The following is a 20,105-nucleotide window of genomic DNA, read 5'->3' on the forward strand; positions in this document are numbered from 1 at the left end:
TTGCTGGGCCCCCTGCAGAGTTTCCAGTTCATTAGGTCTGGGGCTCCAGGTGCGGCTGACGCTGGCTGCCCTGGGGACCAGCCTCCCTCCCTCAACACTGCCCCTTAGACTCCCGCAGAGTCAGCGCTTCTGCTTCCCTGCTTCCCTGCTAAGAGTCACGGGCCAGCTCTGAAAACAAATGCCCGCTGCTCCTGACCCGTTAATTAGTTATCCTAATGAGCATAATTAACTTAATAGTCCCACCGTAGGTGGTGCTACCAGGCAGCCAGGGTGGATAGCCCTGTCCTGTGAAGTCCTTACTCAGAGGTTCTGGGGCCACTGTGTGTGCCCTGGGGGGCAGCCCCAGGTGTTGGTCTTGAACCGCTTGTATCAGGCTCATGTGTGAGGGAATAGCAGCCATCTGGGCGATGCCTACCCATGTTTGTGGATGGCAGTCTGTTAACACAGTGTAACCTGGAGGGTGGCTAGGAGGGAAGTGAATAGAAGCCTTGTCTGAGAGTGCTTTAATCTGTTACTAACTAATAATCTGGACTAACACTCAGGGAGTATCAGTGAATGTTACGAGTTCCAGGAACAAGCCCATGCCTGCATGGGAGGAATCGCGTCTTTCAGGAAAGCAGTGCCGTTGGCTGGACTGCAGACGCCACGTGCAGTACAGACCGGAGACATGGGTGTGGCGATCCTGCCTTTGAAGATGGGGCTCGTTAACTAGTGTGTGCACATGTAGGCTTATGCCATTGGTTGGCATAAATGCACTGCTTGGAGGATTCAGGTTCCTCTTTAATTGAAGATTCCGAGAACAAAAATATGGGACCACTTTGCTTTGCTGTTGTTGCCTGTTTGGAAGATGAATCTTCTTTTGTATACACTAGTGGAGCTGTGCTAACAGGCTCTTTCTGTGAAGTGGGGAATCTTTTTGGTAGTGCAGTACACACTCTATACTCTTCCTATTTCAGTATATGTCTGTAAATACTTCTGGTATTTCTTGATATTGATGCCTTCCTTGGCATGGTGGTTGTTCTCAGATATAAGATGTGCTTTGATCAACTTTTTTTTTGAGATGGAGTCTCGCTTTGTTGCCCAGGCTGGAGTGCAGTGGCACTATCTCAGTTCACTGCAAACTCTGCCTCCCCGGGTTCAAGCGATTCTCCTGCCTTAGCCGCCTGAGTAGCTGGGACTACAGGCATGCACCACCATGCCTGGGTAATTTTTGTATTTTTAGTAGAGATGGGGTTTCACCATGTTGGTCAGGCTGGTCTCAAACTCCTGACCTCATGATCCGCCTGCCTTGGCCTCCCAAAGTGCTGGGATTACAGGCGTGAGCCACCGTGCCTGCCTTTTTTTTTTTTTTTTTAAAAAAAACCAGAGTCTCACTCTGTTCCCAGGCTGGAGTGCAATGGCACAATCTCGGCTCACTGCAACCTCCGTCTCCTAGGTTCAAGCGATTCTCCTGCCTCAGCCTCCCAAGTGGCTGGGGCCACAGGCGTGTGCCACCATGCCTGGCTAAGTTTTGTATTTTTAGTAGAGATGGGGTTTCACCACAGTGGCCAGGCTGGTCTTGAACTCCTGACCTCAAGTGATCCACCTGCCTCGGCCTCTCAAAGTGCTTGGATTACAGGTGTGAGCCAGCGCGCCCGGCCTCATCTACTTTCTTTATTGGCTGCGGGTGCTGCGGACACAGGGACCTGGCCATGCAACCTGATGATGTTGCCCTTTCTCGCCTGTGAAATGCAGTGGTCCTATTGGCTACCGAAGGTTTTTGCCATTTTGTTGTTTTAGAGACAGGATCTCACTCTGTGCCCAGGCTGGAATGCAGTGGTGCAAGCGTAGCTCACTCCAACCTTGAACTCCTGGGCTCAAGCAATCCTCCCACCTCAGCCTCCAGAGTAGCTGGGACTACAGGCACCCACCACCACACCTGCTGGGTTTTGCCTTTTGGATGATCAATGATGACTTTCTCCTCCTGCTTTCAGGGTGTGCTGGACCGGTTTTCTCAAATTCAGCCGAAGCTCATCTTCTCTGTGGAGGCCGTTGTCTATAACGGCAAAGAGCACAGCCACATGGAAAAGCTGCAGCAGGTGGTTAAAGGTGTGTGGCCCTTCCAGCTCCCAGCCGGCACGGCCGGGTGTGTGTGCCGGCACATCAGAGTCTGCCAGGAGTCAGCCTGGGTAGTCTCTGCCCCAGATGGTGTTATATATATATATATATATTTTTTTTTTTTTGAGACGGAGTCTTGCTCTGTAGCCCGGGCTGGAGTGCCGTGGCCGGATCTCGGCTCACTGCAAGCTCCGCCTCCCGGGTTTACGCATTCTTCTGCCTCAGCCTCCCGAGTAGCTGGGACTACAGGCGCCCGCCACCTCGCCCGGCTAGTTTTTTGTATTTTTTAGTAGAGACGGGGTTTCACCGTGTTAGCCAGGATGGTCTCGATCTCCTGACCTCGTGATCCACCCGTCTCGGCCTCCCAAAGTGCTGGGATTACAGGCTTGAGCCACCGCGCCCGGCCGATGGTGTTATATTTTGTGGGGGGGAAAAAAAAAGCAGCAGCCAAGCATCTTTGTCCTGTAACCTTGTGTTTTCTCCTCCCGCTCCTTCCAGGCCTACCAGACTTGAAGAAAGTGGTAGTGATTCCTTACGTGTCCTCCAGAGAGAAGATAGACCTTTCAAAGATTCCCAACAGGTAATGTACCGCATTCTGACCCACAGGTCCGTGTGGAACCCACTGGAGCCCCCGCGGGGAAGTAGGCCCCTGGATCTCCCACTGGGGGTCACTCAGGATTTTAGAAGTGGAGGAAGTTTTAGTTAAAAGCATCATTTTGTAGATGAGGCACCTGAGGCCGGCCCCAGAGGAAATCCCCCAAGGCCACACAGTGAATGAGTGGCGGAAGAGAGAGGTCCCAGGAACCCTCACTCTTCCGATCTGGTGTCCCTCGTGTAGGGGGCTCTGATGGGGCCAAGCCCACCTTCCCAGATTGGCCACAGAAATTCTGCACTGGAAATCATGTGTACATGTGTGTGCACATGTGGGTGCATGCAATGCACATGACACGGACACATGCATATCTACATGTGTACACATGTATATGCATTTACACATGCACATATGCGTACAGGTGCACAGGCATGTGTACATGTGTATGTATGGCTATGCATACATGAACACTGATATAGGTATTTTTCACCCTTTAGGACACGCATGTGTTCCCCGTTGCTGATAACATCTTTCTTCCTTGGCTTTTCTGACATTTAGAAAAGATAAACCACATGTTTTGTGTACCAAATAGAATTGTAAGAATCTTAATTTTGTGTTTTTTTTTTTTTTTTTTGAGACGGAGTCTCGCTCTGTGCCCCAGGCTGGAGTGCAGTAGCGCCATCTCGGCTCACTGCAAGCTCCGCCTCCCGGGTTCACGCCATTCTCCTACCTCAGCCTCCCGAGTAGCTGGGACTACAGGCGCCCGCCACCTTGCCCGGCTAATTTTCTTGTATTTTTAGTAGAGACGGGGTTTCACCGTGTTAGCCAGGATGGTCTCGATCTCCTGACCTCGTGATCCGCCCGTCTCAGCCTCCCAAAGTGCTGGGATTACAGGCTTGAGCCACCGCGCCCGGCCAGAATCTTAATTTTGAATAGAGATTAAGGAAATGGATTATGGTTTAGTCAAAGTTGAATTTGTCCCAAAGTTCTTTTTTTTTTTTTTTTTTTTTTTTGAGACGGAGTGTCACTCTGTCGCCCGGGCTGGAGTGCAGTGGCCGGATCTCAGCTCACTGCAAGCTCCGCCTCCCGGGTTTACGTCATTCTCCTGCCTCAGCCTCCCGAGTAGCTGGGACTACAGGCGCCCGCCACCTCGCCTGGCTAGTTTTTCGTATTTTTAGTAGAGACGGGGTTTCACCGTGTTAGCCAGGATGGTCTCGATCTCCTGGCCTCGTGATCCGCCCGTCTCGGCCTCCCAAAGTGCTGGGATTACAGGCTTGAGCCACCGCTCCCGGCCTGTCCCAAAGTTCTTAGAGTTATCTTCCTTTATTTTTTCTTGAAACAGTTGAGGGGAGAGGGTTCTGAGCTCAGGCATTTGCCCCCACGGGGTAAGCTTTCCCTTGAACCTTGGGTCTGGGCCACTGGAGGGCACCTCGTACGTGGCTCCTCGAGGCCTGGTGAGGAGGGGCTGCGTAGACATGGCAGGGTGGCTTCATGCCCGCCACGGGGACCAGAGGTGGAAGAGAGGAGGAGATGGCGGAGGCCTTTTTGTTCCAGCAAGTGGTAGTTGGTGCGTGGCCTATTACCATCTGTCAGGGTGTTCCCAGGGGCACCAGGAGGTACAAAGCATGTGTCCTGTCCTCCAGGAGTTGCAGTCTAGGTGGAGAGGTGAGACCCACCTGCAGGAAGGATGAGCTGTGACCACTGGGAGTGGGAGGGACAAGATGTGCCCAGGAGTTGACAGCAGGGCCTGGTTGTTTTCTCTGTAGGATCTGGGGAGGTGGCATCTGGGGGTGGCTTTGAGGTATGAGCAGGGTCTAGGGACAGCTGTGTGTGCAGGGCACATTCCGGAGCCTGAAGGGTGCTGCAGGCGAAGTGGTGGTTGGTGAGGGCCATGGTCTTCAGATCCGACTTGTCAGGCTCAGCTCTCAGCTGTGTGACCCTGTGCAAGAAATCTCTCTGAGCCTTGTGTCTCCGTCTGTAAAATGGAGATGAGATGGTTCTTGCCTTGCTATAAAGAAATACCTGAGACTGGGTAATTTATAAAAAAAAGAGGTTTAATTGGCTCACGGTTCTACAGGCTGTGCGAGAGGCATCGTGCCGGCATCTGCTTCTGGGGAGGCCATATGGAGCTTGTGATCATGGCGGAAGGGAAGTGGAGCGGGCACTTTACATGGGAAAGCAGGAGTGGAGGGGGGCGGGGGGCAGGGTGCCACACACTTTTCAATGACCAGATCTCCTGTGAACTCACAGTGAGAACCCACTCATCACCAAGGAGATAGTCCGTGCCATTCACGAGGAATCCACCCTCATGATGCAGACGCCTCCCACCAGGCCTCACCTGCAGATTGGGGATTACATTTCAACATGAGATGAGGGTGGGGACAAACATCCACACTCTGTCAGCACCATCCTCTCAGGCTGGCTGAGAGGATTAAATAAGCCGCTGCTCTGCAAAGCGTGCACAGTCAGCTCCGAGTGATCCCGCCTGTCATTTTGTGGCTGCGGTGGGCTCTGTCCCCTGAAGCACCTGAGTCAGGATGGGCGGATCCTTCACAGGCAGGCCCAGGTGTCTGTCCCTGTGGACTGTGGGACCCTGCCGACCTTAATAAATTACAGTCAGGTACCAGAGCCCGGCTTTATTTCATGCAACCTCGGATTTAGCGCCCCAGCTGTATGGATGGAGGCCATGACGCACGGAGGCTAGGAGGAAAACCAGACAGGGTTTACTAGCCCCCTGGTTGGCCCGGCTTTTATTTTTTTCTGAATAATATTCATCAGCAGTTGATATAAAATGAGGGCATCCGGCAGAATCGTGTTAGCCACTTCATTTAGTCCGATACAATGCAGAAGCCCCCTATTGACACCCCAGGGGCTGGACTCCCACTGCAGTCCGTCCTTTGATTGTGGATGCCACAGATAAAGCAGAATAGGGTACGTGTCCGTCTGTGGAGAACTGACGGGGGTCGGGGGAGCCACCCTGTGGGCTTTTCATTCTTAGAAGAGCTTTAACAAAGGTAATCGTTGTGTGCTGTGATTTATGGGCCATTTGAAAGAAAAGGCTTTTCTCCATGGGAAGTGTCTGATTAGTTTGGGCACTTTATAATGGGATTCTTACAGGAGGTAGAGGTGGGATGGAGTTTTCATTGGCCGTAAAGTTCCTCAGTGAATAGTTTTCCTGACACGCTGGAGCAGACGGCTTTGTTTGTTTCTTGCTTAGAGCTGAATTACTTTGGATGCCCTTTTTAAACCACCATGTCTTCCCCAGGAGAAACCTTTATCTTTTAAGGATGCACAGCAAAATTCTTCATTTTAGGATGTATGGCATTTGTATTTCAGAGTAACTATCCCTAGCAAATGGTTGCAGGCTGCGTTTAACTGATTCCCACCTCCTTCCCTGAAAGACAGTTCCATTTGTCATTTGAGTATAGGGCCAGTGTGTTCAGATGGGTGGTGCTGCTCATCTCAAAACAGAAAACCACCTTTTCCCAAGATGGCTTGTGGCTTCTGCAGCTGTTTCTAGTGCAGAAAACAAATCTCCTGTTTGTGTTGCCCCTTTGATGGTTCTTGGCCACCTACAGCAATGCTGCATGTCAGCTTTGGGGGTAAGCCCAGGCACACTTCCTGGGTGACAGTCAATAGCTGGGATGAATTTTATTTGCTCTTGGACAGATATTTGTATCTTGCTATTGTAAACCTCAGGATCTAGTAAGTTAGTAATAGCACATGGTATTTGCTGAGCGGTTCTCTGTCATGGAGCTGTGGTTTAGGAAATTGGCGCCACATCTGTAGGAAGGGCTCATTAATCTAGCATCTCCTCCTCTCCCTTCTCCCCACGGGAGAAGCATCTTAATTCAGACCCACTTGGTAAGTGCTTCCTTTTGGTCGATCGTTGGAAACAAAGCATTTGCCAATCAGGTGATGAACAGCAAACAAGGGACATGAGCTCAGAAGACTTCAAGGCCATTTCCAAAGCCTCCTTCAGCAGTGTTGGTACACACATGGCTTGTTCATTGTAAGTGATCCTTCTCCATGGTGGTTATGAAAACAAAAGATTCTCTAAAAGACAGCCCTTGGCCCTGTCAGCAGTGCTGATTAAGCAACTTGAAACCTTTACTCGATCAATGAGTTTTCCTTCAATTAGCTTGAATCTCTGAGATCTCACTTCCTCTGCTGGTCCCAGAAAGTTTCCAAATCAGGCCATCCCCCTGGAATCCTGGCTTTTCTGGGGTAGAAACAGAGGGCAGTGCATGGGTGGAATCAGCGGGTCCGGTCCAGCATTCTGGGACGTTCATGGTGTGTTTCCCTGCTTTTCGGCCCACAGTGTGTTTCTGGACGACTTTCTTGCCACCGGCACCAGCGAGCAGGCCCCGCAGCTGGAGTTCGAGCAGCTGCCCTTCAGCCACCCACTGTTCATCATGTTTTCATCGGGCACCACGGGCGCACCCAAATGCATGGTGCATTCCGCTGGGGTAGGTCTCTGGGGAAAGCTCTGCAGGGGCCTCCTGTTGTCTGTTTGTTCCAACAGGGCCTCCCAGCTGATGATGGCAGCGTTGGGGTTGTCAGACTGCACCCCATCCCCAGAGAGTCCAACGTGCAGCTTCTCTCCAAGTGGGGTGCTGTGCGGAGATCCGGCACTGGGCCCAGGGCAGTGGAGAGCTGCCACTTCAGGGACTGGGATGGCACCTACCACCATGGTGACAGGCTTGGAGGTCACTGTACAGTGCAGTGTGCCTTGGGGGCAGGGGGTGCGCTGGCTGAACCAGCTACATTCACCCTGCAGGTCCAGACCAGCTGGAGGATTGTGAACTCAGTAGGTGGGCCCTGCCACCTATTTTAAAAAGAACGAATCAGAATAGACAAGAATAGATAATATTTGCACAGTGCCAGGTGCAGTGGCCCACGCCCATAACCCCAGCACTTTGAGAACCTGAGGCGGGCATATTGCTTTGAGCCCAGGAGTTTGAGACCATCCTGGCCAATATGGCAAAACCCCATTTCTACTAAAAAATGCAAAAATTGGCTGGACATGGTGGCACATGCCTGTAGTCTGAGCTACTCGAGAGGCCGAAGTGGGACAATTGCCTGAACCCAGGAGGCAGAGGTTGCAATGAGCTGAGATCGTGCCACTGCACTCCAGCTGGCAACAGAGCCAGACCCTGTCTCAAAAAATAAAAGTAAAATAAAATGTTAGCACAGAATAGGCTCATAAGAGGTATGGGTGTTGTTTTGTGAAGCTGTCATTATGTGGAGTGGATGTGTGCACGTGCCGGGGGCCTTGTAAAACTTACATCTGACCGTGGGTTGTGGTAAAATATTTGAAAGCCACTGGTTAGGTTATTAGAAGGCTAGGTTACTAGGTTATCAGGTTATTATTAGAGTCTAATTAACTGAGAAAGAGCCTACCTGTGCTGTGAGTCTGTTAGAGCTGCCATAACAAAGTACCACAGGCCGTGTGGCTTCAACACCAAGGTGCAACACAGGTGTTCTTGTCTGAGGCCTCGCTCCTTGGCTTGTGTCCTCATGTGGTCTTTCACGTGACACCCCTGGTATCTCCCTGTATGTGTCCAAGCTTCTTCTCTTGAGGACCCCAGTCAGATCGGATCTGGGCCTGCTCTGACAGCCTCATTTAAATTCCGTCACCTTTTAAAGGCCCATTTAGTCATATTCTGAGATACTGGGGATTAGAGCTTCAATATATGAATTTTGGGGGTACATAGTTCAGCCCATGACACATGCTTTTAATATTTCTTATTTTGCCAAAAGTCTAACTTTATTAAAGCACCTGAAATAATATGTTAATACTATGCAATAGAATTTATACGTATAGGTTAGTGACTTTTAACCTTTTATTTATTTGTTTATTTACTTTTTTGAGATGGAGTCTTGATCTGTCACCCAGCTGGAGTGCAGTGGTGCGACCTTGGCTCACTGCAACCTTCGCCTCCTGGGCTTAAGCAATCCTCCCCACCCAGCCTCCCACGCAGCTGGGACCATAGGCATGTACCACTATGCCCTACTTTTTTTTTTTTTTTTTTGTAGAGATCGGGTTTTGCCATGTTACCCAGGCTGGTCTCAAACCTCTGGGCTCATGTAATCCACTTGCTTTGGCCTCCGAAAGTGCTGGGATTACAGATGTGAGCCACCAGGCTCAAACAAACCTTTTATTTTTGAAAAAAATAAAATACCTAGAGAACCTATAGAAAAGTTGCAAGAATAGTAAGCTCCATGGCACCCTTCAGCTGGATTCTTCCATTGTTAACATTCTGTTTTTAACATTTTCAATGTCATTTTTTTTTTTTTTGAGACAGTTTCTCACTTTGTTGCCCAGACTGTAGTGCAGTGGTGTGATCATGGCTCACTGCAACCTCTACCTCCTGGGCCCAAGCAATCTCCCACCTCAGTCTTCCAAGTACATAGAACTACAGGCACATGCTACTTTTTCATTTTTGTGGAGATGGGGTCTTGCTATGTTCTCCAGGCTGGTCATGAACTCTTGTGCTCAAGTGATCCTCTCGCCTTGGCCTCTTGAGTGCTGGAATTATAGGCATGAGCCACTGTGCCTGATGTCAACATCAATTTTTAACATGTCCTAACAGCTTCTTTTGCCTTCTTTCTCTCTCTCAGCATATATACACATGTTGTTAGTTTGCTTTTTGCTGAACTAGTTGGAGTACGTCAGAGCCGTAATGATCTTTCACTCTTTAATATTTCAGCACGTATCTCCCAAGAACAAAAACGTTCTCTTACAGAAGTGTAACATGCTCATCAAATTCAGGAAGGTTGACGTTGGTGCAGTGCCGTCCTCTAATCTACGGTCCACACTCAGGTCGCCAGTTTCCCAGTAGTGTGCTAGCAGCTCAGGTGGTGGCACGTCAGTCGTCAGGTCTCCTGCACGTCCTTGGGTCTGGAACAGTTCCTCGAGCTTCTTCGTCTTTCGTGACACTGACATTTTCGAAGAGCCCAGGCTCCTGGTTTGGCAGAATGGCTCTCTTTGGGTCTGACTGGTGTCTCCTCGTGGTTAGGTCCAGGTTATGCAGCTTTGGTGGGAATACCCTGGAAATGGGTATTGTTTTCTTCTCCGTGCATCTATCGGGGGGTGGGGGGACACAACGTCAGTGTATTTCATTTTTGTGATTTCATTAGGCCAGTCTTCAGAAATGAAATGCCTGGGTCAATGTGGTGCTTTGCTTTTTTTTTTTTTTTTGAGATGGAGTCCCAGCATTGTCACCTGGGCTGGAGTGAAGTGGCACAATCTTGGCTCACTGCAACCTCTGCCCCCGGGTTCAAGTGATTCTCCTACCTCAGTGTCCTGAGTAGCTAGGATTACAGGTGCCCACCACCATGGCTGGCTAAGTTTTTTTTTTTTGTATTTTTAGTAGAGAGAGGGTTTCACTATGTTGGCCAGGCTGGTCTCCAACTCCTGACCTTGTGATCCGCCCTCCTTGGCCTCCCAAAGTGCTGGGTTTACAGGTGTGGGCCACCGTGCCCAGTTGAATGTAGTTCTTTTCTTTTTTTTTTTTTTTTTTTTTTTTTTTTTGAGACGGAGTCTCGCTCTGTCGCCCAGGCTGGAGTGCAGTGGCCGGATCTCAGCTCACTGCAAGCTCCGCCTCCCGGGTTCACGCCATTCTCCTGCCTCAGCCCCCCGAGTAGCTGGGACTACAGGCGCCCGCCACCTCGCCCGGCTAGTTTTTTGTATTTTTTAGTAGAGATGGAGTTTCACCGGGTTAGCCAGGATGGTCTCGATCTCCTGACCTCATGATCTACCCGTCTCGGCCTCCCAAAGTGCTGGGATTACAGGCTTGAGCCACCGCGCCCGGCTGAATGTAGTTCTTTTCTAGTAACTGCTATCACGTCTTACTTTCTCTGATCCTCCTCTGCCCCTGGGCTTGATAAGAGAGCTTCTTGTTGAATCCTTACCTTGCACTCAGACTTCTCCTGGGGCAGTCTGTGAGAGTCAGGATGCTCGCTCCATGCTGTGGCTCTCACCTTCACGCTGCTCTAGCTCTCCTCTGGGCCAGCTCTTCAGCTCTCCCCGTAGCTCATTTCCCCGTTTCCCTTTCAGTTGGCTCAGCCCACAGGGAGGAGAAAAATCCACCATATCTTGGTCAAACCTTCTGATCACCACTTTTCCCCCCAAACTCAGAAGAAGAGAATTCTCCAAGTGGAGAAACCTTTGCTTGATAAGACAGTGGCATTTGAAAAGGAGATATACAAGTTCCTTTATTCTAGCTCATTTAGCTTTTACAGATGTTCCCTCTACCTAGAAGCAGTTCGAATCCCTTCTGTAAAAAGGAAACATTTACACTGGAATCATTTGAAAGCCCTATTAGGCTTTTTACAGAGTCTTTTCATCAGAATGTGGAAAGGAGTCAATGTGGCTTCATCATCACCTAGATCTGGATTCACTGAGGGTCTTGTTGCAGGCTGTGAAATAGATCTGAAGGTCCAAGAGCCTGTCCACACAGGTTAATTCTCAAGAAACCCGGGAGTGGGAGCAAGGGGCTGATGTTAGTGGTGGGGGGCAAAGGCCTTATTTCTGGCAGTTACACTGGCTCAACTGAGTTGCCTCTTTGTAGGCCGAGAGCTGTCCTGTCACTCAAATAATCTGATTTTATGAAAGCCAGCTGGGGTGTGTTCACAGTATGAGGTGTAGTTGGAATCGCATTTTCCCCGTGAAAGGGCAGCCCTCGTGCACCTGGGCGCAGGTCTGTTAATAAGCCACCGAGATGAGCATTTTTAGAAATCTTGCAGACAAGGGCGGGGGCAGGTATATGTGGCCAAACAAGACATTTTAGGATAAATGGAAATGTGTAACTGTACTTTTCTTTTTAGTGCTCTTTGCATAGTGCATGTCATTTTTTTTAAGAGGGGCATAAAATGTATTAGATATAATATAGCTTGCTCATAAAATGATCATGCCTGATATATTTAGAGTGTGGAAAAATCAGGAACAACTATATGTACCCCATCTTCACTGGGCTCTTGCATCTCTGGAGAAGTGACTAAGCGTCTTGCTCGTTTTCTAGAGTTATCTTGACCACAACTTGAAAACAGTGAGGCAATACAGGCCAGAGTCCCAGGGGCTGATAATCTTCCCGATTTAGTGGGGTGGGGGTTATTTTACTGGTTTGTTGGTTTGTGTTTCCTAAGTCCATGAAGGGTGTCAGAAAGTGGTTCCCGGTTCTCTTCCTTTACATGAAATTACTCTCTGGCGCTGAGACCCAGGAAACCATGCCGTTTATGCTGCCTTACCCTCAGGGAAAGCATTCAGACTTGACCATAAATATTTAAGAATTAAGGGAAAAACGATGGATGTAACTTGTTAAGATTCACACAGAGAAATTATTGGGAGAGGAGGAGGGCCCATTGTTCGTTTTGAGCCGTCTGAGAGAATGAGGCTAATGAACCACTGAACGAACGCGGGCTTGTAGCTCCGCTGTGCTCTCAGCAGACCACGTGGGTGAAGCTGCAGAGTTAAATGCTAATTTCAAGTGAAAAAGAAAATGGGAGAGGGATTTGCCACAGGCTCGTAGAATCAGAGTTCCCTGTCCTTTAAGTGGATTCGTGGAAAGATTTAGTTCGTGGAGACAGTTCCTGAAAAGTTTGTCACCCCCAAATTATTGCCTACCCACTGCCCATGAGAACAGAGTGTCATGGAACTTTCTAAGAAGCTTTTGAGTGCCTGGGGAAGGGAAGGGGAGGCTGTCTCTTGACCCTCACTGGGGATTCTTGTTAAACTCCACCCTGCAGCTCAGCTTCCAGAGCCTGGAGGTGGTCTCGGGGGACTGCAGAAAAGGGCAGTATATTAGTCTGTTTTCATGCTGCTGATGAAGACATACTGAGGGCCGGGCGCGGTGGCTCACGCTTGTAATCCCAGCACTTTGGGAGGCCAAGGTGGGCAGATCACGAGGTCAAGAGATCAAGACCAGCCTGGCCAACATGGTGAAACCCCGTCTCTACTGGAAATGAAAAATCAGCTGGGTGTGGTGGTGTGCGCCTGTAGTCCCAGCTACTCGGGAGGCTGAGGCTGGAGAATCGCTTGAACCTGGGAGTTTGCAGTGAGCCGAGATTGCACTGCCACACTCCAGCGTGGTGACAGAGCAAAACTCTCTAAAAAAAAAAGACATACTGAGACTGGGCAATTTACAAAAGAAAGGTTTAATGGACTTAACAGTTCCACGTGGCTGGGGAGCCCTCACAATCATGGCAGAAGGCGAGGAGGAGCAAGTCACGTTTTACATGGATGGCAGCAGGCAAAGAGAGAGAATGAGAACCAAATGAAATGGGTTTCCCCTTATGAGACCATCAGCTCTCATGAGACTGATTCACTACTGTGAGAATAGTATGGGAGAAACTGCCCCCATGATTCAATTATCTCCCACTTTGTCCCTCCCACAACATGTGGGAATTATGGAAATACAATTCAAGATGAGATTTGGATGGGGATGTGGAGCCAAACCGTATCAGGCAGCATCTACTCATCTGCCTGGCAGTCTCTGGAGGCTTCAGTTGTAGCTGTTTGTGGGCCAGGTGGCGGTTGCCTGTTTGGGATGGACTCTGGAATAAGAATTTTGGCTCCTGAATGGGAGCCTGTGTTGGATAGGATTGTTCCTGTTGAGCTCTTAAAGGGATCGTCTCCTGCAACTGGCTTTTGGAAGCTTTTTCCTTGGGTATGATGAGGGCCTTCATGACTGGGTTTTAATATACAAGTCCTTGCTTCAACCCTCTAGCCCCTCCACGACCAGAAGCACCTTTGTCATGAGCCAGAGGCTCACATCTGTGGACCAGACTGAAGGGCAGTGGTCACTGAAGGGGCAGCATGCCGTCTGTCCTCAGGATCTTGTTCAAGATCTGTTGGAAAGACAGGAAAACCGAGGCTGGGAGTGTGGAGTGACGGGTGCAGGGGCTGCTGGCTCTGCTGTCTTTGTTGTGCCTGGCGATGGGAAGCTTCCTCTCCTCCCTGCCCCTGCCGGACACACAGAGTTGCTTGGAACAAGTGTGTTCTGGGCAGTGGAAGATTATATAGTTGTAAACAGACATGAGGGAGCTCCTGGCATGCCAAGGAAGATGTCCCAGGTATGCTGTTGGGTGGAAAAGGCAAAGTGTGGGACACTGGGTCACAATGAACAAAATGGCCTTAATAAATATGTGCTAGCATCAGCAAGAAAGACATTCACAGGAAACTGCTAGGACTGGCTGCCTCTGGGGAGAGCTGGGTATAGGACAGGGAGAGAGGACGGCTTTTCATAGTATCTGCTTCAGAGTACTGGACCGTGCAAATATAGTGCCGATTAAGCACCAAAACTGAAGGTAATAGTGTATAGTGGGTGGGAGGGAGCGGGTCTGCTTGGGTGTTTTAGCCAGAAGCAGGGTCTTGTGCTGTCCGCTCAGCTGAGGCATTCCTGAACTCCGATCTTGAACGTGAGTCCCAGCTACAGTCTTGCTCTGTTGCCGGCGCCCCACCCCCACCACATCCCCCTCACCCCCGTGTTCCCTGTTCCCCATGAGGCTGGGCTAGCACCTGTCCTGCAAGGGTTAGGCCCTGGTCTTTTGCTCGTTGACTCTCTTCTCAGTAAGGGTCACTTCTGTTCTGCCTGAAACTGGTGGGCCTCCGTGGTACCCTTGATGTCCTGGGCACTGAGAGCTTGAGGGCAGACAGGATTGTCAGGGTTTTCCCCTCCAGACTGCAAGCCACGCTCAGCTCTCGGGGCAGAGGGATATGGGGGCATGGCTCATCACAGGGGAGAGCAGGGAGCCTCCCAAGTCTGCTTCTCCCAGGAAGGAAAATGGGAATCTGCTGGGGCTTCTTCCTGGCAGCGTCTGAGCGGCGCGTGGGCCAGGTACCGGGTTCCTGGTACTGTACGCCTAACAGAGAGCACCCACTCCTCGTGTCTCCCTGCAGGGCACCCTCATCCAGCATCTGAAGGAGCATCTGCTGCACGGCAACATGACCAGCAGTGACATCCTCCTGTGCTACACCACGGTAAGGGCTTCCCCAAGGTGCTGGCCTGTGCTATACCACAGTGGGGACTTCGCCGGACACCAGCCCATGACACATGGTAAAGGCTTCCCTGGGCGCTGGCCTGTGCTGAACTGTGGTGAGAGCTCCCCCAGCGCACGGTGTCGAGTTGGCCTGCTCTTCCACAGCTTGCAATCAGCAGCTTGGAATCCACGTGGAGTCCACAGCTGGTCACAGAGAGCCGGGAGGGGCGTCTCAACAGTCACACATCAAAAACACACCCAAGGTCACCACTCCTGAGTCTGTGTGAGATCCCAGGGGTCCGTCCCCTGCACCGGTGTATGTGTGAGGTCCCAGGAGTCTGTCCCCCCTCCTCCATCTGTGTGAGGTCCCGGGGGTCTGTCCCCACTCCTGCATCTATGTGAGGTCCCGGGGGTCTGTCCCCACTCCTGCATCTATGTGAGGTCCCGGGACCACTGGGACCTCACATGGCTGTGGAATCCAGGCCATGAAACCAGAACTCAACTCAAGGTGTTGGAGGACTTTCTGCCCTTGCTGAGCACTGAAAGACAGAAGGTTAGGACAAGTTAAAGCAAGTGTATTTTACCCCAGAGGAGAACTGAAAACATCAAGAGCTTCCAGAATGATCTAGCTACAGGTCCTGAGTGGTGCTTCTGTGCCGAGTTTGTTTGTTTGTTTTTGTTTGTTTTTGAGATGAAGTCTAGCTCTGTCGCCCAGGCTGGAGTGCAGTGGCTCGATCTCAGCTCACTGCAATCTCTGCCTCCTGGGTTCAAGGGATTCTTCTGCCTCAGCCTTGAGTATCTGGGACTATAGGCACGTGCCACCACGCCCAGCTAATTTTTCGTATTTTTAGTAGAGATGGGGTTTCACCATGTTGACCAGGCTGGTCTCGAACTCCTGACCTCATGATTCACCTGCCCCAGCCTCCCAAAGTGCTGGGATTACAGGCGTGAGCCACCGCCCCTGGCATGCTGAGTTTTTATGCCGAGTGGAATGCAGCAGGCACATGCCTGACCTGCGAGGTTGATGCCCAGGGCCCTTCTGTACCCCTTGTGAGAGACTCCCCGGGACTGCCCACAGATGCAGGAGCAGGGACGGACACCTGGGACCTCACGCAGGTGCAGGAGAGTGTCAGACCCCCGGGACCTCACACAGATGGAGGAGTGGGGACAGACCCCCGGGACCTCACACAGATGGAGGAGCAGGGACAGACCCCCGGGACCTCACACAGATGGAGGAGTGGGGACAGACACCCGGGACCTCACACAGATGGAGGAGGGGGGACAGACCCCCGGGACCTCACACAGATGGAGGAGTGGGGACAGACCCCCGGGACCTCACACAGATGGAGGAGTGGGGACAGACCCCCGGGACCTCACACAGATGGAGGAGTGGGGACAGACCCCCGGGACCTCACATAGATGGAGGAGTGGGGACAGACCCCCGGGACCTCACACAGATGGAGGAGGGGGACAGACCCCCGGGACCTCACACAGATGGAGGAGGGGGGACAGACTCCTGGGACCTCACACATACACCGGTACAGGGGATGGACCCCTGGGATTTCACACAGACTCAGGAGTGGTGACCTTGGGTGTGTTTTTGATGTGTGACTATTGAGAGGCCCCTCCCGGCTCTCTGTGACCAGCTGTGGATTAATAAGGGGCTTGGGACAAAGATTCAGGTTTCTTTCAGCTGCAGGGATTTGCTCTACAACCCACCCCTGTTCCCAGTCCCTAAGGTAGAATACTGGTGCTAGCCCCACCCCCACCAATGGTCCCTTGTGTGCCGCATCCTTTCTCAAATATTTCTGAGCAGGAATCTCGGCCAGCAGCATCAGTGCAGCGTCCTTAAGGAGTTGCAGAAAGCTCCCAGCAGCTACGATGATGTAGGATTCAGCTGCTTCCCTGGGACACGGCAATTTAAAATGGGAGGGTCTTGTATTGAGAGTAAAGATACAATGGAAAGAACTCAAAAATTTGGAGCAGTTTTCTCAGAGGCATTTCATTTTTACTGGAAGGATCCTGCCCACTAAGAATCAGGCAGTTAGATTTTTCTTGGAGCAGCTTGACCCCACCTGGGTTCTTTTTTTTTTGGAGACGGAGTCTTGCTTTGTTGCCCAGGCTCAAGTACAGTGGTGCGTTCTTGGCTCACTGCAAGCTCCACCTCCCGGGTTCATGCCATTCTCCTGCCTCGGCCTCCTGAGTAGCTGGGACTACAGGCGCCCACCACCACGCCCAGCTAATTTTTTGTATTTTTAGTAGAGACAAGGTTTCACCATGTTAGCCAGGATGGTCTCGATCTCCTGACCTCGTGATCTGCCCGCCTCGGCCTCCCAAAGTGCTGGGTTTACAGGCGTGAGCCACCGTGCCTGGCCTCCCCACTGCACCTGGCCTCCCCACCTGGGTTCTAACAGCAGCCTCGGTGGCAGTTGTTTCATGTCCTGCAGCCCTGGGCCCAGCCTGTACTGTGACCCACTCTCCCTCCCTCCCTTCCTTCTCCTCCCTTCCTTACCCTTCCTTTCCTTTCTTTCCCCTCTCTTCCCCTCCCTACCCCTCCCTTCCTTTCCCATTTTCCCTTTGCCTTTTGTCACCCTTTTTCCCTTTGCCTTTCTTCTTTTCTTTTGACAGAGTCTCACTCTGTTGCTCAGCCTAGCGTGCAGTGGTGATCATGGCTCACTGCAGCCTCAAACTCCTGGGCTCAAGTAATCCTCCCACCTCAGCCTCCAAGTAGCTGAGACCACAGGTGTACTCCACCATGCCTGGCTAATTAAAAAATTTTTTTTTTTCTAGAGGCCAGGCATGGTGGCTCATGCCTGTAATCCCAACACTTTGGGAGGATGAGGTAGGTGGATCACTTGAGGTCAGAGTTCAGGACCAGCCTGGCCAACATGGTAAAACCCTGTCTCTACTAAAAATACAAAAAAGTTAGCCAGGTGTGGTGGTGGACACCTGTAATCCCAGCTACTTGGGAGGCTGGGGTGGGAGGATCGCTTGAACCCAGGAGGCAGAGATTGCAGTGAGCTGAGACTGTGCCACTGCACTCCAGCCTCGGTGACAGAGTGAGACTCCGTCTCAAAAAAAAAAAAAAAAAAAAAAGTTGTTTTTCCATAGAGACCAGGTCTCACTGAGTTACGCAGGCTGGTCTCAACCTCCTGAGCTCAAGTGATCTTCCCATCTTGCCCTGCAAAATGCTGGGATTACAGGTGTGAGCCAGCAGGCCTGGACTCAACTTTTAGCAGCTTTGTTGTACAATGAGGTGGCCGGGAATGCTATGCTGCTTGGGGCTTCCAGGCACTGGTTTCCTCTTTGGTGAACAGTTCCTCAATAAAAGAAACTGAACAAGTACATTAAGACCTGTTCAGAAGGCAGCTCAATGGCCAGGCGCAGTGGCTCATGCCTGTAATCCCAGCACTTTGTGAGGCTGAGGCAGGAGGATCCCTTGAGGCCAGGAGTTCAAGACTTGCCTGGACAACAAAGTGAGACCTCATCTACAAAAAATAAAAAAATTAGCTGGGCGTGGTGGCTCACATCTGTGGTCCTAGCTACATGGGAGGCTGAGGCAGGAGGATCACTTGAGTTTAGGAGGTCGAGGCTGCAGTGAGCTCTGATTGTGCCACTGCACTCCAGCCTAGGTGACAGAGTGAGACCTTGTCTTGGGGAAAAAAAAAAAAAGGAAGAAAGCAACTCAACTAAATGGAGACCTTTGGCTGTGTCCTCGTGCCCTCTGCCTTTGTGCATGGGAAGTAGGTGTAGGTGGGCCTTCCGGGGGACGTTGGTTTTGGGTCACTATAGCCCATGTGATTTGGGGACAGCCCTAGGCTGTGGCAGGCAGGAGGTAGGTTCCTGACACCATTAATCATGGATGAATAATGTCTTGGGGATGGTTCCGTGTCAGTCCGGACCTCATTCTGTTTCATGGCTGCACAATGGCTGCTGTCATACTGCCGGGTGCTGTTCAGAACGCCTCATGTGGGTTCAGTGATTGTGTAGGCGTGTCAGTAGCAAGTGTGCACCTCCTGTGACCTTTCTTGTGTCGATAACACCTACATTGCTTTGTCTCTGTCACCAGTAAGGCTGCAGCAGACATTCTGTGATGCGTCTTCATGCACATGTGTGACTATGTCTGTGCGGTCCATTGTTAGATGGGGAGTTGCTGGGCCAGAATGTCCTGCATTTGAAATGGGCAGTTAGTGCCAACCTGTGGCTCCATCTTAGGCGTTTTCCCAGGGCCATGGGAAGCTGAGCGGGCAGCGCTTGGGGGAGCTGCCTAGCGCCCACTGAAGCCTCAGCTCTCCTGTCTTTGCAGGCCGGCTGGATGATGTGGAACTGGATGGTGTCCATTCTGGCCACAGGAGCGGCCATGGTCTTGTATGATGGCTCCCCGCTGGTGCCCACGCCCAACGTGCTCTGGGACCTGGTTGACAGGATAGGGTAGGTACCAAGATGCTGTGCTCAAAGCAAGGGACAGGCAGCACTGGGAAGGCTCCTTGGGATCAAATGCAGAGTCCTGCCTGCCTTCGGGGCAGTCTCCGGAATGCTCTGCCTTTGTGGACGCCCCCTCTCCAAGAGGAGGGTGTGGGAGGTGCCAGAAGCAGAAGGTGAAACTGTTAAGAAGGGAGGGACGCCAAGGGCCAGGGCTCTTCCCTTCAGAGTGAGGGCTGAGAAAAATCCTATGGGCAGCGTGCAATCTCATTTCTTTTAAGAATCTATTTCTATTTTTAGGATTACTTTTTAGTAGAAATTGTATGTATCGTAAGGCACGCAGGATGGTATTTTGCTGTGTATACACGTAGTGAAATGAGTACTGCAGTCAGGCAAATTCGCATTTGCATCTCCTCACACAGTTACCTTTTTGTTTTTAGCAAGGAGAGCACCTGAAATGGACTCTCTTATCAAAGTTCCAGCACTTACACAGTACGGTGTTGTCAGCTGCAGTCATTGGGCTGTGCATTGATCTTATTTCTCTAGTTGTGGCATTTCCCAGCAAAAGGAGGAAAACTGAGGGCCGCTTAGAGTCCTGTTTCACACAGGTTCTGCAGACTCAGGAGTGAGATTGTATTCATCCATTTTCATACTGCTATGAAGAAATACCCGACAGTGGGTAATTTATAAAGAAAAAGAGGTTGAATGGACTCAGAGTTTCACGTGGCTGGGGAGGCCTCACAATCATGATGGAAAGTGAATGAGGAGCAAAGGCATGTCTTACATGGCAACAGGCAAGAGAGCATGTGCAGGAGAACTGTCCTTTATAAAACCATCAGATCTCGTGAGACTTACTCACTATCGAGAGAGCAGCTCGGGAAAAACCTGCCACCATGATTCAATTACCTCCCACTAGGTCCCTCCTACGACACGAAGGGATTATAGGAGCTACAGTTCAAGATGAGATTTGGGTGGGGACAGCTAAAACATATCAGAGATGAAGTGAGGTGAA

The 20,105-nt window shown here is 51.0% G+C and overlaps 1 protein-coding gene across 13 annotated transcripts in view; it reads left to right on the forward strand.

The window, feature by feature from the left end:
* AACS (acetoacetyl-CoA synthetase) overlaps positions 1-20,105 on the forward strand; it is an 81,663-nt gene that overhangs the window by 37,397 nt on the left and 24,161 nt on the right. For 10 of the 13 annotated variants that reach the window (XR_013401670.1, XR_013401671.1, XR_013401672.1 and 7 more), the window contains 5 exons: positions 1,974-2,088; positions 2,596-2,677; positions 7,011-7,158; positions 14,592-14,672; positions 18,978-19,102. Coding sequence is in view for 7 of the 13 variants with exons in the window: in XM_001103579.5 (XP_001103579.2) it covers positions 1,974-2,088; positions 2,596-2,677; positions 7,011-7,158; positions 14,592-14,672; positions 18,978-19,102 (551 nt within the window). In the remaining 6 variants the exon portion in view is untranslated. Of the gene's footprint in view, positions 1-1,973; positions 2,089-2,595; positions 2,678-7,010; positions 7,159-14,591; positions 14,673-18,977; positions 20,010-20,105 lie in introns of all 13 variants that reach the window. The other 3 variants (XR_013401673.1, XR_013401674.1, XM_077955793.1) reach the window with 2 other exon arrangements.

This window comes from Macaca mulatta, chromosome 11 (genome assembly GCF_049350105.2).
Source record: "Macaca mulatta isolate MMU2019108-1 chromosome 11, T2T-MMU8v2.0, whole genome shotgun sequence".
Classification (NCBI taxonomy): Eukaryota; Metazoa; Chordata; class Mammalia; order Primates; family Cercopithecidae; genus Macaca; species Macaca mulatta.